Source organism: Electrophorus electricus, chromosome 2, assembly GCF_041902795.1.
Source record: "Electrophorus electricus isolate QZ-2024a chromosome 2, ASM4190279v1, whole genome shotgun sequence".
In the NCBI taxonomy this organism is placed as follows: Eukaryota; Metazoa; Chordata; class Actinopteri; order Gymnotiformes; family Gymnotidae; genus Electrophorus; species Electrophorus electricus.
In genome coordinates this window covers 29,149,565-29,175,510 of record NC_137498.1, presented here as the reverse complement: position 1 = coordinate 29,175,510, position 25,946 = coordinate 29,149,565, and the positions used below count along the sequence as shown (strand labels likewise).

At 40.8% G+C, this 25,946-nt stretch overlaps 2 protein-coding genes across 7 annotated transcripts in view; one reads left to right on the top strand and one right to left on the bottom strand.

The window, feature by feature from the left end:
- The window catches only part of cpne4b (copine IVb), a 29,891-nt gene extending 18,323 nt beyond the window's left edge, over nucleotides 1-11,568 (bottom strand). The window contains exons 1-7 of the mRNA XM_027014942.3: nucleotides 10,888-11,568; nucleotides 9,266-9,452; nucleotides 6,699-6,878; nucleotides 6,083-6,154; nucleotides 5,912-5,986; nucleotides 5,482-5,565; nucleotides 5,291-5,380 (exon numbers count right to left, since the gene is read on the bottom strand). Coding sequence (XP_026870743.1) covers nucleotides 5,291-5,380; nucleotides 5,482-5,565; nucleotides 5,912-5,986; nucleotides 6,083-6,154; nucleotides 6,699-6,878; nucleotides 9,266-9,436 — 672 coding nt within the window. The 5' untranslated portion in view covers nucleotides 9,437-9,452; nucleotides 10,888-11,568. The remainder of the gene's footprint in view (nucleotides 1-5,290; nucleotides 5,381-5,481; nucleotides 5,566-5,911; nucleotides 5,987-6,082; nucleotides 6,155-6,698; nucleotides 6,879-9,265; nucleotides 9,453-10,887) is intronic.
- A 92-nt stretch (nucleotides 11,569-11,660) lies between these two features.
- dync1li1 (dynein, cytoplasmic 1, light intermediate chain 1) lies at nucleotides 11,661-25,723 on the top strand. Of its 6 annotated transcripts, none has more exons than XM_027014945.3 (14): nucleotides 11,661-11,830; nucleotides 12,051-12,124; nucleotides 13,135-13,251; nucleotides 13,873-14,103; nucleotides 15,469-15,629; nucleotides 15,996-16,089; nucleotides 16,435-16,570; nucleotides 16,779-16,890; nucleotides 16,993-17,052; nucleotides 17,590-17,634; nucleotides 17,885-18,005; nucleotides 18,878-19,009; nucleotides 20,361-20,379; nucleotides 23,716-25,723. In XM_027014945.3, the coding sequence occupies exons 1-13, from the start codon at nucleotides 11,727-11,729 to the stop codon at nucleotides 20,366-20,368; spliced, it is 1,395 nt and encodes a 464-aa protein (XP_026870746.2). In that variant the 5' UTR covers nucleotides 11,661-11,726; the 3' UTR covers nucleotides 20,369-20,379; nucleotides 23,716-25,723. The 6 variants fall into 6 exon arrangements, with proteins under 6 accessions (XP_026870746.2, XP_081553964.1, XP_081553951.1 ...); XM_081697838.1 differs by having other exon boundaries at nucleotides 20,361-20,409; XM_027014944.3 differs by lacking the exon at nucleotides 20,361-20,379 and having other exon boundaries at nucleotides 11,666-11,830; nucleotides 17,885-17,975.
- Nucleotides 25,724-25,946: the final 223 nt, after the last annotated feature.

Sequence of the window (25,946 nt, the reverse complement as noted above, 5' to 3'; positions counted from 1 at the left end):
GGCCAACCTTTCTTTTCTGAATTAAAAGAGGCAGTGCTTTTACTATCAAGGAGTATGCCACATTTGCAACTTACTAGCTGATAACCATTTTGTTGGGTAAATCAAATCTGATGTTCTTAGTAATGTTTTAATTAGAATATAAATACAGCACATGCCTGGATCAAAGGGGTAATGTTACATCTCAGACTGAACTCAGTGTCATCGCAGGAATGCCCCCACAGCTTTCCACACACCCTGTGTACACAGATCATGAATTTTAAATGAACACGCTCATCTTTATTCATGACCACATCCATTAAAATAACCGTTTTGCATTTCCGCCTAACGGTTGCATCTGATCATGAATGCTTGCGCCTAAAGACAGTTAGACAGTTAGGGCCATTCAGACAAGTCACTGCTGACTCATACAGTGGGCTCATCCTTCAGCTATTCACTAGTCACACTGCACAGGCTCACACGCACAACCTCACATCCAACCTCACACACACTCTACACAGACTCACACGTAACCTCTGTCTCCAGGCACTAGACAGTCATGAAAGAAATGCCAGTTTGCATTGTCTGTCTATTAAAATGGATGCTGTTAATGTGACTGATAGCATTAAAATAAAGGAAGCAAAGGGGCAGCTGCAGGCCTGTCCAGCTCAGCGCTTCACTATGTAATCACACCTAAACACTATCTGGGTTAACACACACAGACAACTGGTCATTAATTTTGCATTTATATGGAAATATGTTGACTGTCAGAGAGGACTTAAATGATGTGAGTACTATAGGGGACTAGGATACTGTGGGACACTAGGACTGTTTAGTACTGTAGGGGACTAGGAAGGTTTAGTATTGTAGGGGACTATGAAGGTTTATTAATGTAGGGGACTAGGAAGGTTTAGTATTGTAGGGGACTATGAAGGTTTTGTAATGTAGGGGACTAGGAAGGTTTATTAATGTAGGGGACTAGGAAGGTTTAGTATTGTAGGGGACTATGAAGGTTAAGTATTGTAGGGGACTAGGAAGGTTTATTAATGTAGGGGACTAGGAAGGTTTAGTATTGTAGGGGATTATGAAGGTTTTGTAATGTAGGGAACTAGGAAGGTTTATTAATGTAGGGGACTAGGAAGCTTTATTAATGTAGGCGACTAGGGTGGTTTAGTACTATAGGGGATTAGGATTGTTTAGTACTGTAGGGAACAAGGAACATTTTGTAATGTAGGGGACTTGGAAGGTTTAATTCTGTAAGGGACTGCGAAAGCTTACTACTGTATAACCCACCTGTGGGTAGAGCAGCACTGGGGCTGTTCTGCAGAGGATACAGAAGTGACTCTAATGAACATCTAGCAATTCTTATTACACTTTGGTGCCCAATTCAGTGATATTCAGTTACAATGCTGCTTTGCAGATAGCTTTTGTCTGTGTCCATAATGAACGGGAGTGCAAAACTGTTAAATAGAAACTTTCTCAGAAGAAACCTTGAAAGGATGCAAGGCTCACAAAGGAATTTCAGGCCCTGGGTTCAACCCCAGTTCTGTAAAGAGAGGGAGACATGGTCACGAATGCTGATCCAGGCCTGTCTTAAGCCTGGTCTTAAAAATAAATGACAAGAGTGGGCTGAGCTTCAGGCTCTGTGAATGCAATCTGAATGTGAAATGAGATCCTTAAAGTAAGTTCAAGTCAAATTTGTCCAATTAAGCTAAATCAAAGTCCAAATCAACTTGTCATGGCAGAAATCCACATGTATGAATCTCATCTTTAACACCAGTGTGATGATGAACTAAGTAATCAGTGTCAGTCTTATAACCAGATGCGAAGTAGGCAACAGTGTGTGCTGATTTAGGTTCTGTGATGCCTGACCCACTACCCTCCACACACAGTCTGAGAGTCAGGGCGAAACACTGACTTAAACTCTGAACAGTCATCCACAACCTCATTATTCACAGTCTGAAATTAAAGATTTATGAGGATGTAAAAAAAAGACCAATATGGCAAGGCAGGAGACTATTAGAGCACAGGGCCTGTCAGGAGGCTTGGCGACCTCAACCTGCAGAACTACAAAAATTAATAACCTTCTACCCCCCTCAGAAACCTCTGGAACCTTTTTACTAGGAAAGACATCTCTCTGAAGACCATCAACACATGCGGACAGCAGCATTAATAAGCGTCACAGGTTCAATTGTGTTTTAAGGGGTTATACATAACATTGCTTGAATAAAAAGGGAGGAGATGAGGCAATGGAGAAAGCCTTGTGTTACAGGAGTGAGAATATCTGCACAGTGATTTAGCACATCAGTTTCTCACCAATACTGCATCTGCATGGCTATACCAATGAGACATTAACAGCTGTACCACTGAGAAAACACATGAGCAGCGTGTGTGTGTGTGTGTGTGTGTGTGTGTGTGAGAGAGAGAGAGAGAGAGAGAGAGAGAGAGAGAGAGAGAGAGAGAGAGCGAGTGGATGTATATCTCTCTCACTCTGTGTGTGTGTGTCTGTGTGTGTGTGCATGTGTGTGACACTCAAAAAAGAGAAAGCTAGACAGATAGTGAAATTAGTGAATTAGTGATATTTCATATGTCTTGTTACTGAGCACAAAATTACACACAACCAGACACACACACAGACAACCAGACACACAAGCTCTCATCCCATAATCTTAGTACTAAGTAACTATGGTGTAATAACACATGTAATAACTTACTGTGATACTGCAAACACGTTATAGCATTCTAATCCCTTCCATGATTCCATCTGCCACACAAAAATCAGTCTAGGATAATTCTAAAAATCTCACTATACCTAGAATTGTTCCTGCTTTACCTTTACTTGAAACTTTGCTTATGTTCTACCAAACACATAAAGGCTTCTCCTTCCTTTCTCTTCTTCCTTGTGGCTGGCATTCAGCCTGTCCCTACCAAACACCAACAACTAATAAAAGAAGAAGAAAACAGAGGAGTTTCTACTACAGGCCTGGATCAGAATTGAAGGAAGAGGCTATGGTGTTGTAATATCAGTTTCTCCTCTGTTACAGCATGGTGTTGTAATATCAGTTTCTCCTCTGTTACAGCATGGTGTTGTAATATCAGTTTATCTTCTGTTACAGCATGGTGTTGTAATATCAGTTTCTCCTCTGTTACAGCATGGTGTTGTAATATCAGTTTCTCCTCTGTTACAGCATGGTGTTGTAACATCAGTTTCTCTTCAGTTACAGCATGGTGTTGTAACATCAGTTTCTCCTCTGTTACAGCATGGTGTTGTAATATCAGTTTCTCCTCTGTTACAGCATGGTGTTGTAACATCAGTTTCTCTTCAGTTACAGCATGGTGTTGTAACATCAGTTTCTCCTCTGTTACAGCATGGTGTTGTAATATCAGTTTCTCCTCTGTTACAGCATGGTGTTGTAATATCAGTTTATCTTCTGTTACAGCATGGTGTTGTAATATCAGTTTCTCCTCTGTTACAGCATGGTGTTGTAATATCAGTTTCTCCTCTGTTACAGCATGGTGTTGTAACATCAGTTTCTCTTCAGTTACAGCATGGTGTTGTAACATCAGTTTCTCCTCTGTTACAGCATGGTGTTGTAATATCAGTTTCTCCTCTGTTACAGCATGGTGTTGTAACATCAGTTTCTCTTCAGTTACAGCATGGTGTTGTAACATCAGTTTCTCCTCTGTTACAGCATGGTGTTGTAATATCAGTTTCTCCTCTGTTACAGCATGGTGCTGTAACATCAGTTTCTCCTCTGTTACAGCATGGTGTTGTAACATCGGTTTCTCCTCTGTTACAGCATGGTGTTGTAATATCGGTTTCTCCTCTGTTACAGCATGGTGTTGTAACATCGGTTTCTCCTCTGTTACAGCATGGTGTTGTAACATCGGTTTCTCCTCTGTTACAGCATGGTGTTGTAATATCAGTTTCTCCTCTGTTACAGCATGGTGTTGTAACATCAGTTTCTCCTCTGTTACAGCATGGTGCTGTAACATCAGCTCCTCTAGTATTATTGTGTGCCATTTTGTTTCAGTTGACTGTCAGCTAGCCACCGTGACAGTGACGGTGAGTAATTAGTATGTGGCAAGAGATGTCGGCTCATGGTTTGTGGTGGAACAAGAACAGGCCAGCTTCACGGGAATCTGTCAGAATAATTATGCTGTGCCGTGACCCTGTGGTCAAAGATGGAAAGACTGAAGGGTGAAATTTTGACTCTTTATCTAATTCTGATATTACTGATTGAATCAATATTTGAGTGGTATAATATGACCATAGTGCTTTTTGTCCTTGTCTGAGATGGAAAATTGTGTATCAGTTATACAATAATAATGTGTAAAATAAAGAGTAACAAAAGATAAAATCAACAGCAGAATAATGGGTGAATCTCTCCACTGGAGAACCAGAAATAAGAAATTTCTATTTTATCCTACTACTAAATCCCTATTTCTGTTTCAGGACACCATCACCACTCAGGGTACCAGACTAGCTACTGCATTATCATGCAGCATGCTAGGACTAGTATTCTTTCCTACAATTTGGGGGCTTGGTGGTTCTCAGCTCTAGAGTCTTGGGTTCAAGTCCCTATCTGGGTGGAGTTTCCATGTTCTGTCTGTGTGGGTTTCTTCTGGGGTCTCTGGTATCCTCCCATGGTCCAATATTATAGAGGTTAGGTTGATTATTCTAAAATTGTCCTGTATGAATGTGATCAGTGTGTCCAGTGCTGGTTGATGCTCTGTCCTGGTCTTAACCTCCTCCCCTTTCCCTGCACCTGGTGCAGTCCCCCAGGGGGCTATGGTTTCTGATAGAGAGAATGCTGTGTGCAAATTGGCTGCTGCTTCTCAATGTGTGTTTGTAAAAGCTGATATCTGTCTGTAAATTGTCTTTGAGTCTGAAAAAGGTGCTATACAAATGTAACTAATAATAACAATTGATTTAGAAGGTTTCTCACTTCCAAACACACAACACTACTGACTGTGATGATTCCAGTATCAACTCTTTTTAGAATGCATGCCCTAACTCCAAGGCCAAACAGCACATGTTAAAACCTTTAAACAGAGAAAAATGGTATATATGTCCCTACAAATTGTGCTGATTTAAAAGCAACTATTAAACAACAAATAAAACAATGCAAATAAGCAGCAATGCAAGCTGACTCCCCAACAAAATGTAACCAAGCAGCAAACCTCCCTTTCACTGCCCCTTCCACTACCCCGTCACTCCCAATGACCCTTCCACTGTCTCTTCCAATGTCACTCCGACATGTTGCATCATGCCATTCTTCTGTCCCAAAGCAGAAATGTAATGTAGTCTTACCTTTAGCTCTCGCTCCTGATCACCACTACAGAGAGTGTTTAGGGAAACTTTAAATGATTTCCATACAGGGTTTAGATTGTTCATGATGGTCTGCAAAGTACATGAAAGAGTAAGATTTATTGCAAGACTGAAACATACCATCATAGGCAGATATTGTCTGTGTGGGTGTGGCTTCTGTTTGTAAAACACACCTCAGTTCTGTGGACCAGAGATAAAGTGCCATCGTCGTTAACCCGGAAGATTTCAAGAAATGGGTCTGATTTGCTAAAAAAATCCTGGAAAAGAGAAACTTTTAAAATGGGAAACTTAAACCATAAAAAACTACCATTCTCAAACCCAGAGGAGACCTCAACAGAAAAAGAGAGAACAGAAGGTCATTGTGATGGTGGAAGAGGTGGTGGTGGTAGTGATGGTGATGATGATGAAATCAGGTGGTAGAGAAGGTGGTTGTGGGGGAGGTTCTAGCTCAAACGGCCTAGTTTTAAGCAGACACCATCAATTGGGTATGAACCGCATTAAATCAGAAACAAAGGGTTCATTTCATATTTTCAGCTGGTTCAGCTGGCTACTTCCTTTATTTATACATAGTGCATGTATTGTGACGTGCTCCAGTGGCCATACCTTGTCATCCAGCTTCTTGGCGCTAAAAGCAAGCTCCACATAGTCATCATTCCCTGACAGTTCTTCTGCTGTGACCTGTGATGTCAACAAAGAGTGGAACCAGATTGGGAAATCAGTCTTCATGCACCCTATGCATGTGTGCATATGTTGCTATATTTACTTGCTTCTTACCGTTATGGAAGACTTGCCTGCCGTGTTTCCGTGCTTCAGTAAAGCTTTGGAGAGTTTTCTCTGAGACACAATCTGTGCATAGAAAGGAAAATAACCTAAATAAACAGCCAACATCAAAGCCATCAGAATGTACTGAGTACATTCTGAATCCAGAATGATCTAAGATACTTGGAGAGCCTGTCACCATTCAGAAACTAATGTTAAATACCTAAGACTTTGAGCAAGCCAATAATAAAAACCATAGTTAAAATCATAACAGATAAATAAGTTGTACATGAATTAAACACCTAGGTAACACACACGTTTTTGCTCTCTCCACTCATTGTGTACCATTTCCTGTGCTCTCTCAAGCACATACTCCAACTCATCAAGCACTCACTCCACCCATCATGCACTCACCCCTACTCTCTTGCTCTCACCATTCCTCTTGTACATAGTCCTACCTTAGCATGCTTTTATCCTTCTCTTTCAGCTACACTCTCACATTCTTCCATTCCTACTACCTCATAAGCACCTTCCTCCCTCTCTCTCCCACCCTTCATCTCTCTCTGTCTCCCCCCCCACTCTCTCATTCTCTTTCGCGCTCTCCCTGGGTCTCACTCGTTCTCTCACTTGCCTGTCCCAGCGTACACTCCATGGCCCCCAGAAAGTCGGCCTCCTTGAGACCATTGTGGTTGTTGCTGATATCGTGTAGCTCGAAGCGCAGACGCTGTACCTCCTCGAAGTAGTAGTCCACAGTGAAGACCTTAGAGAAGACCGGGCTGATGCTGCTGCGAATCACCTCTGAGCGGTCCACCTGTGGAGCCCAGGAGACAGCCAATCAGAGAGCTGTTGACAGCATAAGTGACATGGAAGGAGCCAATCATCAAAAGGTTACTGCTAAGGATAAAACTGTGAGATAAAAGTCAGTATAAATTAAAAGAGTCGAACCACAGCAGGCTTTCACTGCATATGGTGAGGGGCATGCATGTGAAGGGCAAAAAGGTTTATCCTGGTCCTAATAATTTTCTCATAGTCTAGAAATTCTAGGGAAGAAAAAATCAGCTCTAACTACCTAACCCTAACCCTTAATCATAACTAACTCTAATTCTTAATCTTTATGGTCACCTCTTTAGCCTAGATGGACCTCAAGGATTTTTGGATGATCAGAAAAAAACCCCACACACAGTGGCTCTAGGTCCAAGTATCCAGTCTGCTTTATGAACTCTTAAGAGTAAGTTTTTTTTGTACTTTCCTTCAGATAGTCAGTAGACTGTTTACAGGATACTTCATACAATAAATTCAAACACACTAAATTGGCAACAGCTGCTCACCACTGCTCATGAAAACCACACCAGTGCTTATGAAGACCACAGCAGTGCCCAGGAAGACTACACCAGTGCTCAGGAAAACCACACCAGTCCTCAGGAAGACCACACTAGTGCTCATGATGACCACAGGAGTGATCAGGAAGACCACAGCAGTGATCATGAAGACCACAGCAGTGGTCAGTAGGTTAGTGAGATTTTTAGGAAACCAGGAAGACATCCTCTCCCATGGTGGAATCAAATGAGTATTTGTTTTTGACTGAAAAAAGTCAAAACAACTGCACGATACAGCCAGTTCAATTTCACATTCTGGAGATTCTATTTGAAAAGAGTGGAAACTCAATCACAAACTAGGCTTGCCCACTCACCATTATAGTTTTCCTGATGTGATGGACCACTTTACAATTCGTTTATCAAAACCTCAAATTCCTCAGGGTTTTCTGCTTACTATTAACACATTCACTGTTTATACAGATGCATGGTATACATGAGATAGCTTAAACCCAAGGTACACTGGTGACATTTTGTGTATTGAACTAATACAAAGAGTCTTTACAGGGAAAAGAGGTTTAACATTTAACACACACACTCACACACACACACACACACACACTCACATGCACAAACACACGCACAAATACACACACACACACACACACACACACACACACACACACACACACACACACACACACACACACACACATATATATATATATATATAGATATATGGTCATGTCAATGAAGCTTTCTGAAATAAAGTGAATTTAATTTTTATATTACCTCCCCACCAGGGTTAGGACCGTATATAAAGACAATCTTCTTCAGGAGAAGTCTTCTCTTGGAATGTAGCTGTAATGATTCCAACTGGTGTGGGTATTGAATATCAGTTTGACTAATGTATGGTTTGGATATAATGGAGGTGATTGCAAACACTAATATGTAAAAGAAGGTTGGGTGAATACATAATCACTTCTGACAAATTTATAAAAATGTGGGTTCTTTGTGTGATTGTTAGACATTCTCCGAAGGGTGCCTCAATAATGCTTCTTAACATTAACCTGCAATAAAGGACAGGACCTGCTATTATCTTCTACTAATTCTGAAGTCTGGATCTTTATTTTCCTTTTTTTTTTTTCTTCTATTTTTCTATTTTCTATTTGAATGTTTAACTTTAAAACTAGCTGACTATGGACTTATGACCAACAGTATGCAGCTGGGTTTCATTGGTAATTCTTCATTCAGGGTTGATTTCATGTTGCTGCATGCTTATGAATGATGCTAAGGTTAGAACTAGGGTTTCGTTAGGGTTAGGGTTAGGTTGAGGATTAGGGTTAGTTTTGGACACGTGGGTCCTCACCAGTCATTGATGTTCCAATTGACTGTTCTGTGAGTGTTCTGACAAATCACATGCATTCTTGTAGGCTGACCAGCAAGATGCGAATAAAGTTTAGCTAAAACAAAATTCTCCATCAATGAATACTGTCAGGATTTTGGTAAATCTCGGTTTTTTGTCATGTTCAGGCTGCTGTAGAGATAACTTTCCTTCAGCAAGGTTTTTATTTACCTTGACCATGATATTGACCTCTATTTTTTTCACACATCTTCTTGTTACTGGTAGTCAGTCTATAGATCTCCACCTTTATATTATTTAGCTCTAAAAAAATCCATCCGGACCAGGTTTCAAAATACCTCCGCTATGCCACTCTAGCTTTATCACTGTGAGTAACAGGATAGCAGCTGATATGGCAGTGTGTATGGAGATGGGTGTGGGTGTGTGTGTGTTTGTGTGTGTGTGTGTGTGTGTGTGTGTGTGTGTGTGTGTGTGTGTGTGCGTGCGTGCATGCACGTGTGTGTCTGTGCGACTGACACCCACCTCGAACCACTGTCCGTGGGATTGCATTTTAAGGACTACACAGGGGTCTGGCTTGGACAATGCGTCCCTGTCTGAGATGCCTTTACAGGCCACACGGAGCTCCACTTTGGTCAGGCAGGGGCTGTTGAAGAGGCCCAGCGTGGTGGCCGCGGACTCGTAGATGTTACTCATCTCAGATGAACTTACACTGCGGAGGGAGAGAGCATTAGGAATGTGCGTGCACGGGTAAAATAAGGCACAGCGGGTTACCGCACATTCGTTCCTTCCACTGTGATATGTGTGATAGGCTATATACAAAGAGACGACAAATAACGGAACCCCGAAAAAGACAATGTACATGTGACATATTCTTATTGAAACGGAATCCTTTAAATGCACAGAACTAAAGCAAGGAAGTCCGGCTCAGACTGAAAATGCCCAGGTCACTGTATCTACTGATATCGCTAATCAGGGCTCCTCTGTGACGGAAAAAGTCTGTGTTGCACTAAAGTAGGTTGTTCCTCTATACGGTGTTACTGTACACGCAGCCTGAACCGCACTGGCAGCACGAGCGCAAAGCGGTCCCCGTGGAACTCCTTCCTTCGAAGACCTGACCTGAATACTGTTGAACAGTGAATGTGCACCATGCATTAATTATTCATGCATGCCGCAAGTACATATAAGGGAAGGTTAGGATTTTAAAATTAGTTTTAAATTAAAGGTCATTACAGTTTGTCATCCAGGCAGTGGCTAGCCGTTCTAATGTAGGATTAGGAGTGTCTCGGCCCTGTGCGTAATTACACGCACCTGGCGCTCGGTCGCGCATTCGCCTACTCGGATTAATCGGTGTCATGCGCGAGAACAGAAACGTGGACGATTCTTAAACGAACGCCCCATAGCCGGCTTGTTAAAAATCAAGGACATGGTGAGTCAATTGCGTTGCGATGAACTGACAATCTGGCGCAAAAACTGCCTCAGTACACGTCAGTACACTTCATTTGAAGGGGATAAAGCGGAATTGTTATGCTACCCTAGTTTAGATGTCGTTGCTAAAAAAGCTCCTTGAATTTTGCTCCTGCATAGCTCAAAATGATTTATCTCACAGGTGAAATGTGATTGAAATCTGCAATATCTTACTTTATGTGTTTAGTTTACAAAAATATCCGATTACAAGTGAAGAAATACTTATGTCACCCCTATAGTCTGTACGCTTAATGAACGAAATAGACATATAAAGCGAATCTGAGCCGGAAGCTAAGAAAACAGCAGCGTAAAAATCCAACTTCTGACCAAACGTTGCGCAGGTACCAGGAGTTCGGTCATGTTTTTTTTTCTTCTTTATTTCCTATTTGTATGCGCTAACTGTGTAACTATTTGATACATACAAATCTAGAGTGACACAATACTGCTGTTTCATACAACACACCTGCAATATCTTATCAAATCTATGCACGGGAAACAGGTACTACATATGATTTAGTGATGTGTTCTACACATTTATCATCCACGTCAACATGCTTCATCAGTACCGCACGTACTGAGCGGAAAATAGCCTATCCCTTTTTAAAATATCACCGAAGTCAATTTATTTAATTGGTAATTCTTTCCTTTTGTTGTCGTACTAAAAACGGACTCAAACGTACCTACGAAAAATGTATAGAAATAATCCCAAACGATGACAGGAAAGTTCTTCAGTGCTGAGCTCGTGTTGAGACAGATTCCCGCAATAGATTCATGTTCCAGCATAAAACATCCCTTCCTCGCTCTCCGTCACCGATACAGGCTACGATACAAGAGGCAGAAACTGCTCCATGAGAATCAGCGATGTTTGGTAGTCCCGGCAGCAGTTTCTCCTCCCAATAAAAGGTACGAAAAGCATACGCACGGCAGTTATCTTGACTTTTTAATCCTCTTGTAATAGAAGGGTCGTCAAGGTTGCGACGACAGTACAATATTGCCCTCTGGTGGATTTGAAGACGAATCACATGTAAAGGATAGTTAAAATATTCTATTACAAGAGGATCAGAAGTGGTAATACAAGTGTAATGTGCGTTGTTTTCAGTGAAGTGGTAGTTTTTGTTACGATTTCATTCTTTGTTTAGTTCCTTATCAAACATATGTAGCCTAGCATATTTTATAGGCATTCTCAACTTTTTTTGCAACTTTCACAGTGAATGGGTGTCCTAAATTATATTTGGAATGCGATCCAATTAAATATCTTCCATGCAGTGCAGTTTTTGATGTTGATTTCTCCTGAGAAACCTGGTGGCTTAACTTCTTGTCATATGAACAACCAATAGTTGAGTATATTCAAATGTATCAAACATAACTGGATAACCCATGTTTGAGCTGAGTCGGATGCCCCGGGCTTGTGGACGGGCTTGATTCGGCTTTGAGTGCAGGGTCCACGCCCAGGAGATCGCGCTCTGCTGGCCTGTGGGAAACATCCGGGCTTTCTGTGGGTTGTCACAAGCCTGCGAAGATGGCGACTGCGGGGAGAACTACACTGTTATCTGCTATTCTAAATGTAAATAACACTACAACAGAAAGCCAAAACACCGAAGAGGATGACGGACAGAATTTATGGTAAGAATAGCTGGTCCTTTATTAGAAAACATTTACCCCTGGTATGTGAACCGTTTTGGATTCCCAGAAGCGTGTGTAACGGCTAGTTAGCCGTTAACTAGCAAAATTGCCCGGCTAGACAGGTGGGCTACACAGCCTACCCGTCCGAATGGTTACAGTAATGCGTGTTTTGTTAATGACTGATCTTATTGCTATCGCATGTTTTGCTTTGTGCGCTAAGGTCATCGATACTGAGTGAAGTATCAACGCGTTCTCGGTCAAAACTGCCCACAGGGAAGAACGTCGTGGTTATGGGTGGGTATCCTTCCTCCGCATTATTCTGTTTAATGTCTGGTGGGACGAAGGCACCTGCCCCTGCACACCGGCATTGTTTTAGGGACCCTACCTAGCTAGCTAGATATGAAGCGTTAGCGAATGTATGATGCTTCTCGCTTTTAGCTACCCGGCTAGCTAACAGTCAACGGTTTAAATGAAATAATGATCGGATATACGCTTGTCTCTGTGTTACAGTGACGGTTGTAGCTAATAGTGTCACTTCAGGCTAGCTAAGCTAGCTAGGTACTATGCTAACATGCACATCATTGTCTCAGTTGGTCGTTGTCTCCACTGACAACAGTCCGCTCAAAAACGGAAAAAAAACCAATGCTCGCTGACTCGTTTGTGGAGCTGTTTTGTATTTGTTAGAGATCTCCTGGGTTCGGTCAGCTCCTTATACTCTAGCGGATAATTCTTAAAAAAACACATTGCCGTTAGGTTGTGTTGATACCGGCCCGGTTGCTCGTACCACTTTTCGGCAAGTGGACTTAAGGCACACCGAACAATGTAAACTCTGCCATTACTTAGTTTTTTTATGTGTTGTTTTATTACAAATATCTGACAATTTAATAATAAATAATTTAATACATAATGTGTTACATTATTATTCTTATTGTTGTTAATATTATTGTTGTTGTTATTACTATGACTAATTATTTATAATGTAATAAGTAATTATTATTATTATTATTATTAATAATAACAACAACAATAATAATGATTGATTATTCTAAATATAAAATGTTTTAATTTTATATGTTATAACCATAAATATTTGTATATCTGCATCCACACATTTCTTTGTTTCTAATTCATAAAAAATAAATTTAGGGTTGAACTGACTTGTGTGTATTATATATTATGTATTATTACTTAATGTGTGTATATTATGCAAAGGACGACAAGCATTTGTAAAAGACATTAGATGTAATTCACTAGTGAGGATACCTCATCCCATAAGCCTATGACCAGTGTGTGTGTGCTTGCAGGTGAGGTGGGATGTGGTAAGACCACCCTGGTGGCCAAACTGCAGGGTGTAGAAGAGTACATGAAGGGGCGGGGCTTGGAATACCTCTACTTCAGTGTTCACGACGAGGACGTAGATGGTAAGAGCAGTGAGTGTTAGGTCATTCACAAATGATGGCTCCACCTGGGTAGGCTCCACCCAACAGGCCCCACCCCTATAGGCCTCTGGGCGAGTGATGTATCATCCACTAAGAAACCACAGCACAGATGACTGATTGTATAGGATCAGGATTGTAAAGTGTTGTATAGGATATTTCACAGTTTACCACTAACAACTCTTTACATTGAAACTTTATTATAAAAGCAAATTCAAAGAGATTATAATAATATGACCTCACTAAAGATAAGGATAATATTAGTTTCAGAAGTGGTTTAGCTCATAGCTCTGGATGAGCACGGTAAAAACCATTAAATGGAGTACTGTAAAACTGCATGCTACTTATGGATAAAATAATCCATCAAGGCATAATTTAATCTGAACCATGCACATTTTTATATGAGATCAGTTCTGTGAACATTGTTATTGACTTTATTACCTTTACATTCTTGTTACTTGTACCATGTCTTTTGAAATATTAGTGCTTTACTTTTATCTGGTTGTTTTTAAAAAAAACAGGAAAATCTTCATTATGCATTTGGCTGTTCATGTGACAAGGACCTTTCAGCAAACTTCATTTGTGATTCTTCCCCACTATTTTCAGACCACACCCGGTGTAATGCATGGGTGCTAGACGGGGACCTGTATCACAAAGGCCTGCAGAAGTTTGCCTTGTCGGTGGAGAATTTGGCCGACTCCCTCGCCCTGTTTGTGGTGGACCTGTCACGGCCCTGGCTGGCCCTTGAATCCTTGCAAAAGTGGGCCAGCGTGGTGCGGGACTACCTGGACAAGTTGCGAGTGCCTCCAGAGACCATGAGAGAGATGGAGCACAGACGTAAGTGCCAGCCTGGTTGTGGATATGGAGACACTGTATGGTTGGATCACATGTTGACTGTGGGGGCGAACAACAGAACCCTGTAGGGGCAGGCAACAGAAGAGTGTATGGTCAAGCAATGGGACGGTGTAGGGGTGGGCCGGGGGACATGGGGGGGGGGGCAGTGTAGGTATGGGTCGCAGGACACTGTATGGGTGTGCAAGGGGTCAACGTAGGGGCGAGACACAGGAGACTATGCTGTACATGACATTATTTAAAGTGGCTCAGTTTCATTGAGTCTGGTCACAAACAGTCAGTACTGTGGTATTTCACAGTTTACCACTGCAACACTACATTGAAACTTTATAATTAAATCAGATTCAAAGGGATTATAATAATATAACCTCACAAGGATAATATTAGTATCAGAAATGGTTCAGCTCATAGCTCGGAGTGTGCTCGTTTAAACATTTAGTTAACATGTAATTACCATTAAACAGAGTACTGTAAAAGTGCATGCTATCTGTGAGAAACGACCACTCAGTTTCATGTATATCACAGATTAAGGATTGTTTGTATATTTCTGCAGTTTTTCTTATAATTTAGCTAATAATCAGAGGTGGGCAGTTTTCTATTGTCAAGTGCAAGCAACTTCTAGAAAAGTTTTCACATCAGAGTTGCTATTTTTGTTCTCCTTTGAATTGTTTACAATAATTGTTAATGATCCATTATTAGAAAATTTGTCAGTTAGAACTATAGTTTTAAAAGACATTGAGGTAGACATAAAAGACATTGGTTATTGATGTCTGTATTGGCTAAAGACTTTCAGTGATTATCTATCTATCTGTCTGTCTGTCTGTCTGTCTGTCTGTCTGTCTGTCTATATCAAAATGTCATTTATTTTGATAAATTGAACTTTTGTTGATGTGTACATTGGTATGTAATTATACCAATTGATCGTTTATTTGTATTCTTTTAGAAAGTAGCTTCTATTTAATTTAAACAAACAACAAAAATGTTAGCATTTATTTGTGGAATCTTTGTGGAATTTATTTGATAGGTTTCTTGATTTTTTTATTTTTTATTTTGGTTTCTAACTGTAGACAAAATGCAATTTTGAGAAACTGATCACTGATCATTTTGATAAGTTTAGATTTTGATGTATTTCTAAAGATTGCAATGATTCTTTTAGCCACATTCAGCACAAGTGCTAAAAATGTTTAGTTTTTGTTTTGTGCCATGTTTCCTAACAATGCCAGTAGTGGTATATATCTGCTGAAGCCTATATCAGCTGATACTGTTCATCAACCCATATGTTAGTTTTGCTTGTAATACACTTCATGGCTGTGTGTGTGTGTGTGTACCTGTGTTTGTGTTTGTGTGCAGTGGTGAAGCAGTTCCAGGAATACATGGAGCCAGGGAGTGATCTGGAAGCCATGCCCCAGAGGAGAAACCCCGAGTCGGAGGAGGAGAGTGTCGTACTCCCTCTGGGGGAAAACGCACTCACACACAACTTGGGTATTCCGCTGGTGGTGGTCTGCACTAAGGTAGGCCGCAGCCCAGTAACAGGCATCCACTTTGGGCCACTCTAGCAAGCGTACCAAGGCTGTCATAAGCTCTCACTCGTGATGTTTAGAGTGGAGCGGATTCAGTTTTCGGTGGATTCCTGTAGAATAGTTGTAAAGAAGTTGCCTGGAGTTTATTTCAACATCAAATCATGTGATGAGATTTTGTTTTTGGTTGTTGACCCAGTATTTTGTATTGTATATTGATCATATAAAAACTAGCCATGGATACAGTATTGTGATAATGCTTTTAATTAGATTAGGTATCTCTCTTTATAGTCTCTCCCCTTACCTGCTTCTCTGTCTCTCCTTTCTTCTCTCTCCTCCCTCTCTCTGTCTCTGTGCTAGTGTGATGCCATCAGTGCACTGGAAAAGGAGCATGATTACAGAGATGAGCACTTAGACTTCATCCAGTCACATGTCCGCCGCTTCTGCCTGCAGTGTATCCTTCAAATGCACATGTTCATACACATCCTAATCCCTAACCCCTAAACTTTAAGGACAGATTGGCCCAGTGTGTCCCATGTTGCTTCTTCAGTGTCAGTTTGTTGTGTCCCTGGCCTTAACCAAGCCTCCCCAAACACTGCCTAACCCATTTACCATATAACCCCCCACCCTAACCAATTTACCTTCCAACCCATTTACCTCCCCACCCTAACCCCTTCACCCCCCCCTACACCCTAACCAATTCAGCCCTGCTCCTCTTACACAATAACCCATTCAGTCCCCTGTACCCGAGCCCCTCCTTTGACTTGGTTTGTTTGGCTCTTGACCCATCAGCACACAGATGGTGCAACACTGCTTTACACCTCCATGAAGGAGAATAAGAACCTGGATTTGTTATATAAATACCTCATCCACAGGTTATATGGATTCCCGTTCAACTTCCCCGCCCAAGTGGTGGAGAAGGACTCTGTCTTTATGTAAGAACCTCATCATCAGAACAAACATGGGGTTGTGTAGGATAAATATAACTGACATAAATACAATTTTAATTGTTTTTCTGTACTGTGTTGGAAAATCAACATCCTGTTCAGGAGTTATACATGTTGGTAAAGACGATTCCCACATTTTTTTGGTGATGGGCTAGTGCTGTCAGGCTAAGTGCTGTCTGTTGGGTTTGATTTTCAGTCCGTCAGGATGGGACAATGAAAAAAAGATTGCCATCCTACATGAAAACTTCCAGACAGTAAAAGCAGATGATAACTTTGAAGATGTAATTGTGAAGCCAGCAGTTAGAAAGGTGAGACATTTTCCCTTGTTTTGCTGAATGACCCCAGCACACAGTGCCTTTTGCGTATGTTCTTGAGGCCACTGTTAAGGAGTATGTAACATTGTCTTCTAGTTTGTACATGAGAAGGAAATACAAGCAGAAGATGACCAAGTGTTTCTCGTGAAGTTACAGGTAATGTTTTCCAATGCATGATACCATTGCAAGGTGTTGTTTGACCATATTTAGATTTTTGGTCTGTTTTGTTGTCATTCTGAAAGTGAGCTTTTGACAAGTAGTGATTTTTACCGCAGTCTGCAGACATAACTGGATTGACCTCAAACCACTTCATAAAGTAGCATTTGGAATCTGTTTGAAACAGAAAGCCTCTTTGAAAACACACGCACCTCAGTTCAAACATTCACTCTCTGCAGTACTCTTCATCTCTGCAATGAGACACAAAAAGGAAGAAATGTACTGGATTGATGGAGCTAAATAGTTACCATAAATTGTGATGTGACGTGATGGGACGTGATATATGATGTGATATGTTATGACATGATGTATACTTTATTGTCCTGCAGGGAAATTTTTCTTGGTCTCAGCACAGAAAAACAATCACATATTTATTGTAGTCATGTTCTGTAAATCCTGTAAGAAGCAATAGGACTGTTAGAAGAATCTTACATTTGAGTGTTTCCTTTTCTGATTTGAATTTAATTTGTGCTTTAGACTCTATTAGCCAAACAGCCTCCAGTTACAACAGGAAGGCCAGTAGTAAGTATTCCCTCTAAAAATGAAAAAAAAACAAAACCCCCCAGCTCATTTTGTTGTTTTTCTTAGTACTACTTAGGATTATTTGAACATTCAGCCTTTTAATGGGGTGGCCTGTTGTGAACATTGTGTTATTTTATGTGTGTGCACGCATGTGTGTGTGTGTGCACGCGTCCGTGTGTGTGCACGCGTGCGTATGTGTGCATGCGTGCGTGCGTGTGTGTGTGTGTGTGTGTGTGTGTTTGCACATTAGGATGCCTCGAACAGAGCTCCCACTGGCTCCCCGAGGACGACCAATCGCTCGGCGGCAGCCAACGTGGCCAACGTCATGCCCATGCAATCAGGTACCAAGAAGATTGATCCCAACATGAAAGGTGTGTATGAGAGCTGGGTGTTCAGGACGCATGCTTCCCCTGCTATGCTGCACACCTCCCTCTCTCTCACTCTCTCACACACTTTCTTTATCTCACTCTGTCTCTGTTTTTCTCTTTTGCAATGTTTTTTTTACTCACTCACTCACTCACTCACTCACTCACTCACTCACTCACTCACTCACTCACTCACTTACTCATTCTCTCTCTTTCTCTTGGTTCTGTCTGTTGTACACTGAATGTGTGGGCGCAATACCTTTCCCTGGGCTGGGCCTCTAAAACTCCTGCTCCCCTGACTCCTCACTCTAGCCACTTCCCGATCTCTGGAGCTGCACCCATTCTGCTCTGAAGCTCTATAAAACATTTGGCTTGGATATTACAGTGCACTGCTACATGCCCTCTCAGGCAGTGGCTCCCAACCCAGTCCTTGGGAGCTGGCACCAGGACTGCACTCGGACCTGCTCTGGTGGTGGGTCCCACTGCAAGGAGATATGTGCTCAGTGTGTTGTAAAGGGGTTTTATTCAATATTGGAATAAAAAATGCTTTGTTCAAGTATTTGGACTACAGGGAAAGACTGTTTTTTTTAGTGGGAAGAGGATTGGGAGGGATAGAGACAAGATTCGGAATCCCCTTTGAAATGGAGATGATCCATTTCCTACTCTTATTTTTCTATATGCCTTTTCTAAACCTTGAATTTAGCTGGGTGGTGTCTTTTTCCTCATATTTTATACTCGACAATTAATAAATGCAGCTGGAATTTGGGTTGGAAAAATTGGGTGTGAATCTATGCAAGGGAGCCTGTCTGATTGTGGAGTGAGGGAGTCTGATTGTCTGATTGTGTTTTCTGATTGAGTTTGTCTCCCCCTGGTGGCAGGTGGTCAGACCAGTGAGGGTGTGCTGGCTAACTTCTTCAACAGCCTCCTGACTAAGAAAGCAGGTTCACCGGGCACAGGGGGGCAGCCCACAGGGGGAGGGAGCACCACTCCTGGCACAGTCCGCAAGTCAGGTGGGAGACCCCGCATCACATCCAAGATCAAACACCCACATGCTTGTGCATCTTCCTCTTCCGCTTTCTGCCATATTTAAATGGAAGTGTTAGAAATGGAGGTTGATTATTATTCTTCAGCACTAAACCTCAAAAACCTGTTTTTATGAAAGTGATTTTAGGATGTTTTTTGTCAGTTAGAAATGATGCCAAATTTATGCCTTGTGGAATTTCTTTGGCCCTATTCCTAAGTTTAAAACCAAGCCATGTGACGTAACCCATTGTAAATCATGCCAAACTCCTCTGAAACATGCAAAACCCCTCAGAAAGAAATCATGTTTTCTGAGGTTCAGTACTGGAGAATTCCTTTAATTACTCCAGTAGTATAATATAAATTGTCTAATTAAATTAATTATATTTACATTAATTAGATGCATTTTAAAATTGTTGCTCAAATATCACTCATTTTTATATCTAAAATTTAAAAATGATGGAGTAGATGCCATTGATCTTGATGAATTGATCAGATTGGTTTTGAACTGAGACTATTTATTAAAGGAGACTTTCACTCAAATCTTTTGATAAGGAATTGCTAATTTGATAATCAGTTTGGAAGAATTTATCCAACAATCTCCAGTCACTCAAACAGGAATAGGAGCAGTGGAAACAGGAATAGGAGAAGTAGAGTTTGGGAGAGACAGGTTGGTGTCTCTCTCAGGTAGGAGGACACTAGTCAAGTGGATGGTTTGCTTTATCTGGCTACAGTCTGCCTGGAGAATCCTGATTAAATTCATCCAAACTGCAACTGTAATAAAACTGGAAATTAGACACTCCACCATGTTCTGTCTAATTCAGCATATTTACATTTATAGCATTTGGCAGACACTTTTATCCAGATGGATTTACATATTTATCAGTATGACAGTACATGTGCTCCCTGGGAATTTAACCCATGACCTTGTTACCAGCACCCTGCTCTATCTGCAATACCATTTGAGATACTAGAGCTGGACATAGCCGCATTTCATTTTTACTATATTTAAAACAATCAACAGAACCCTCACTTAAGAAGCTTATAAATGATAGCATAGTTTTTGAGCATTTGTTATGAAATGGTTGTGCCCCATCTGGATATAAGCATTCAAATATGCAAGAAATGGTGGGGTGCCCCTTTCCTGAAGTCCATTATGTACTGTTTTCTTTCACTTTGTTTTGATCATGCCCTGTGTCACTGAAGTTTGTCCTTTGCTCTCGATTTTTGTTCTGGCACTCTGTCTCATCTTCCTTTCCTTCCCCTTTCCTCTCCACTCCTCTTCCTCCTCTCTCCTCTCCTCTCCCCTTCCTCTCCTCTGTATCAATCGTTCCATACCAGATCTCTGATATCCACAATGGTAAAATAATAAACAACAAAAATCCAAAAGGCAAACTCCCTACTGCATGTTCCAGTGTGCCCAAAACTGCCATCCTACTCACTTATCCAAACACATGCCACCATGTCCACATAATTCCAAAGTTCTTTTTACAGAATATTTCAAGTTTTATTATTTAATACATATTTTTTTTTGTCCTGCTCATAATTGTGATTTTGAATAGTGATGTGGACAAAAAAAGACTTCAATTTAGTCAAAATACACAATGTATCAAGCTTGCATTCTGAATAATTTGCATTACATGGAGATGATGCATGTATATGGACTAGTTGTCACATAATAATATAAACATAAAAGGTGTTGTAATGGCAATGTGCAGTTTTAGGAGCATTTTCCCCATTTTCTGGTTGGATTTTTGCCACCACATTTTTAATCCTCTTACTGTAGTTTGATTTTTAATGGGCAAGGTCTAATGGCCGTGGTCTAATTGAATTGGTCTAACAGTAAATATCCAGTATCCCACAATGCTCTCTGCCCACTGCTGCTTTTCCTGTGGTGAAGGATTGACATTTGTGGCTGTATATCTGTTTATTGGCTTATGTATGTGATATATGTGTGAATTAGTGAATTGTTTGTCTGTGTAAGACTCACTGACCCACTGACTTTCTCTTCATTAACTCCTATTGTTAACATGTTTAACAATGTCTTTCATCATGTGTGTTAGCGAGGGGATGTTGGCCACGTTAAGGTGTGTTCGTGCTCATGTGCATGCAGACCTTCACCTGAACAGCATCCTCACACGTGCACTAACCACTAAACACTGCTCAGCACGAACCTCCTCACACACACAAAACACACACACTTGTATTACTATACTTGAGAGCCACGTTTTTCTCTTCATTACTCTCTAGTACCCCTACTAAACAGAACCTATCCTAACCTGATCCTGAACTGATCCCAAAGTATTGTTTTAATCTTTCCTGATCAACAACATTAACAATAAAAGTGCAGTCAACACTAAAAAGACAAATTATAAAGCTAAGCTTTACTGTTGTATTTGTCTTTGGTTCTGTTTAGTTCTAAGGGGAAAACTAAGTGAAGGCTGGCAAAAGAACATAATTTTGTCTATGTGGACATTTGACCCTCACAAGAATAAAAATACAAGTGTACAAAGACACTGGGTCCTCCGGAAAGTCCCGTGACTTAAACCCTACAAATGCTCCCTGATTGTAACTCTAACCTGTTCCTAACTCTAACCTGACACAACTTTCTGACCCTAAACCTTTCCTGGCCCTAACCTTACAAAATCTCCCCTCATCTTGGCTCGCATTGTGACATATTGGCTCTCAGGTTTGGCAGTATAAAAACTGCATGGTCAGTTTCTCCTGCATATTCAGTTAAGAGAGTTTCTATTGTTTTGGCATTAATACTTTTTGCATCCTTTCACAGTATTTTATTAGTAAGATCAGTGGAAATGCAAATGTCATCGAAATGGTTCTTTCAGTGTGCCATCATACATCATTCTAAAGTGGACCACAGAAGTATTTTAATGGATTTAATGGACTTATATATTTAACCATAGAGTCATCTGATTATCTTGTCAGCAGTGGAATAAAACCAGCAGGCAGGTAGAGCATTTGTAAGTAAAGTTCTACATGACATTGGTGTTCTACATGACAATGGAGTTCTACAAGACAGTAGTGTTCTTCAAGACAATAATGTTCTACAAGACAATGGAGTTCTTCAGAACAGTAGTGTACTACAAGACAGTAGAATTCTACAAGACAGTTGTGTTTTAGACACATGCTGGCATAAGAGTGCATGTTGCAAGCCTGAGGGCAAATCTGGCCCCACCTGGAGCAACTCCTGATAATCTACCCCACTGCAGAGCACAGTTCTGCTCTCCTGATAATCTATTATACGTAAGAAACTAATGACCAGAGTTTGGGAACCAAACAGATCTCTTGAAGCAGTGAAGGGGACTTGTGGCTAGAATTATGAAAATCAACTCAAAATACTGTGAACGTGAGAAAATGAGAACCCCCCCCCCCCTTTCTTTTTACAGTGTATGATTTCAGCATGGTATCAGATTGTGTATGGAGTCTTCTGCTTATGAGCATTACTATGAACACTGCGTGTGAACTTGTGATGGCGACCAAACTGCCAACACCTCATGCTTCCCATGTTCAGAGCTTTGTGAACGTGTGCTTTTTCATTGGTCACTGCTAAATGTAACTTCTGTATTCAGAGCTTGTATTGTGTGCATGTCTTGTGTTGCTCCCTTTACAAGCAGCTGATTTCTTTGCAAAGATGTCTGTGTGATTACTTTTAATATTTAATTATGTCTTTTGTCCATAATCATTTCACTTTTACCTTTATCATTTTGCTTTACTTCCCTGTTCATTATAGATTTGTTCTTTTTAGCACAGTTCCTTTAACTCTGCCTTAGTTTAAATAATTATGGTTTAACATTATGGGGTAGATACAGTAGGGTGGAGGGTTATGTACTATGGGGTAGATTTGGTAAAGTTTCCAAAGCGTTTCTGATACTGCTGCTCTAACTCCTTGAATGGTGCTATCTTCTTTTGTGGTTTTTGCCTTTACTAATACATTTCGTAACCATATATGACAGTAGAAGACCTTTTTATGTTTCTAGCCAATAAAACACCATCTAGCAAATCTAGCAAAGGGCTTACTAGATTAGGCTACATTTTGGTAAATTGTATACAAACTTGAGATCATTGTGAGGGAAAATTGTTATTTACACATTGCAAAATAGCGATGAGCCACCCCTAGAATTCTATTCTACATTTCTATGCATTCTACAAATAAGATTGACAGTGTAATTGCTGTGTAATGTATGTAACTGCTGACATTTAGTGAATGGTGAATTGTTTTTAATATGTTGCTAAAAATGCTGCTAAAAGTAAGAGTTTTTCATATCTTTAAGAAATGGCCATTGTTTGAGTTTACTATTAAATCATATTTTCTAAACAGAATTTTTATTTATCTTTGCTGTTTGCATCATGGTCATGGCCAACTCATTAGTCTCACCTTGGTCTTGTGCTTTTGCAAAAATCTATACAGCTAAAGTATGAATTAAAAATAAATTTTGGTTTCAACCATAATTAAGGTATATGGAATATGTAAATTTTATTTTGGTGACATTATCACTTCAGTGTTCTCTGTTTGCATCATTTATCAGCTAATCATTATGTTTGCAGTACTTCTCAGAGTAGTTTGGATTTGCATGAACATAAAGAGGTCTTAAGGCACCTGTCAGATATCAGGGTGAAGGTGAATGCTGGGTTTGCATCATTGGTACACTTATAGTGGGCTCCTGCTGTGTGTTCTCAGGCTCCAAGCTGGGCTTGACTGATGTCCAGGCCGAACTGGACCGGATTTCCAGCAAATCAGACCTGGATTCCTCTGCCCTCAATGCAAGCACACCCCCTGCTGAAAACGATGAATCCTGAACAAGCAGCAGCATTAACTGTCATCACGCCCTGCCCCTGTATTCTCTGCCCACTCTGAATCCATTTCCCCTCCTCCACTGCTCCTCTCTGTGTCTGTCTCTCCTCCACTGCCGACACACTCCCAGTAAAGCCAGTGACTCCAGGTTGCTGCATGTTGGGTGGATTGTTTCTATACACACATTTACACTCACACCTGCACACACCCATACTGCTGATGTCTGTGTGTGTGTGTATGACGAGTGAAGGAATCCATCTATTGGTGGGTCTAATGTGTACAAGAATGTTAGCAGGCTGAGAAACGAGGCATGTAGGATTATGTGATGCATATAGAGTCAAGGATTCGCATGTTTATGAAATAGGTTTTCTTGCTTGGCTTTGTACAGTCATGTCTCATTTTGAGTAACAGGAGTGAGCTGCTCGATGTCATTTTCCGTAGACTTCTTATAAATGCACATTTTATTTAAGTCATAGAAAAACTTTTCATCTGGACACAAAGTGAAGCTGTCTTTTGGAGAGGTATGGCCTACCATGAATGCTCTGATATCAAAGTTGGGAGTGGTCTCCATTTACAGTGTTTTAATTAGATAGTTTTAGAACACTACACCCCTGCACAGATACAAGAAACCCTTCTGGGCTTCCATTTTCTTTCTATCTGTTTCTGCACTTTGGACTATGTGATCCCCACCTCACTGATTTTATTCTTCTGTTGGCTGAAACAGCATATTGTTTACATGATCCTAATACATCCATTTGTCAAGATGATTGTTTTAAAGCCTCAAATACTCAAAATCTCTGAACCAATTAAATTAAATTAAATTAAGTTTGACTGGCACATATAAGAGATTGGGCAGTTTTAGAGGATTGACTCCTCTGTTTGCATTGCTGGCGTAAACCGATTATAGCATCCACATGTGTTTCAACAGACGAATGTGTATTGGCTGTTAATCTAAATTTCTGACTGGGGATTCCTGGGCCAGAATATATCTCCAGTCCTTCATTTCAGCTTTATCAAGATCATCCACTGAGAGGGACCAGGTCTCACCCAGCTCTAATGAGTGTACGTTCCATTTCTGGACGACAGAAAACGTCTTAATTTTGCACTACTGGTGAGGGTTAGAACTCCAGCCAGGACATCACTTAAAATTCACTGAAAACGCTAAGTGAAGGTCAAACGACTCATTTATTTCCTGTAGTGCATTTCCACTGTTGGCACTGAAGTGCTGAGCTCCTCACAGTTGTAAACCAAGGCTGTAAATTACAATACAGATGATTTTAGGAACACCAGCCACATTGGATTGGAAATGTATCTGTTGTTTTGTGTTTTTTCATGAGTTTTGACATGATTGATGTTTTCTTTATTACATTCAACCTTTTATTTGCAGATGTACTACCAACCATGCAGATGTGATCAGTATCACTGGCTGTACACTAGCCCTGGCATGTGGGTGCGTGTGTGTGCGCATGTGTGTGTTTAGAAAGATGCTGGTATGTTGTGAAATTATAGTTCATGAGGATGCAAGGTTTTGGGGGGGTTGGATGTGTGTGTGTGGATATGTGTGCATTTAGAGCAGACGTGTGTGTGTGTGTGTGTGTGTGTGTGTAGAGCAGGAGGCTAGGTGGTGTGGTCTAGTCTGACAGTTAGGGATGGTCACTAAGAAGAGACAAGGACTGGGGATGTGGAGGTAGAAGTTGTAGGGAATATGAGGTCAGAGGTCATCCTCTCCTATGACAATGTACATCCATGTCAAACTTCTGCATTCGGGGTGGGGGGTTGGGGGGGGGGGGTTAAAAACTACAATAACAAGGTCCTGAAATTTCACACGATGTAGTAATGTTTCTCTGGGTCAGGTCTGTAAGCATTCTATTAAAGTTGTATTTATTGGGGATGATTGATGCCTCTTGTCCTTTATGTGGTGAAATAAGAATTATCTTGACATTCCTGCAGTGTCTCACTGCAGCTCTGTTACATGCAGGGCAGAATCTAAACTACCCAGCAGTTTCAAGGGGAAAATAATAGCCACAGTTTGACCTAATAGTTAACACATTGTGTTAACTGGAAATTTTGGAAGAATGGCTTCTGAAGTATTTGTTGACTGGTTTGACACTAGTCTC

What these genes read in the sequence shown, in the direction of transcription:
- dync1li1 (XM_027014943.3), top strand. Translation starts at nt 11,727, where the DNA reads ATGGCGACTGCGGGGAGAACTACACTGTTATCTGCTATTCTAAATGTA. An exon ending in GAGAGAGATGGAGCACAGAC is followed by an intron (nt 14,104 to 15,468) that starts GTAAGTGCCAGC and finishes GTTTGTGTGCAG; the next exon opens with TGGTGAAGCAGTTCCAGGAA. An exon ending in TGAAGCCAGCAGTTAGAAAG is followed by an intron (nt 16,891 to 16,992) that starts GTGAGACATTTT and finishes ATTGTCTTCTAG; the next exon opens with TTTGTACATGAGAAGGAAAT.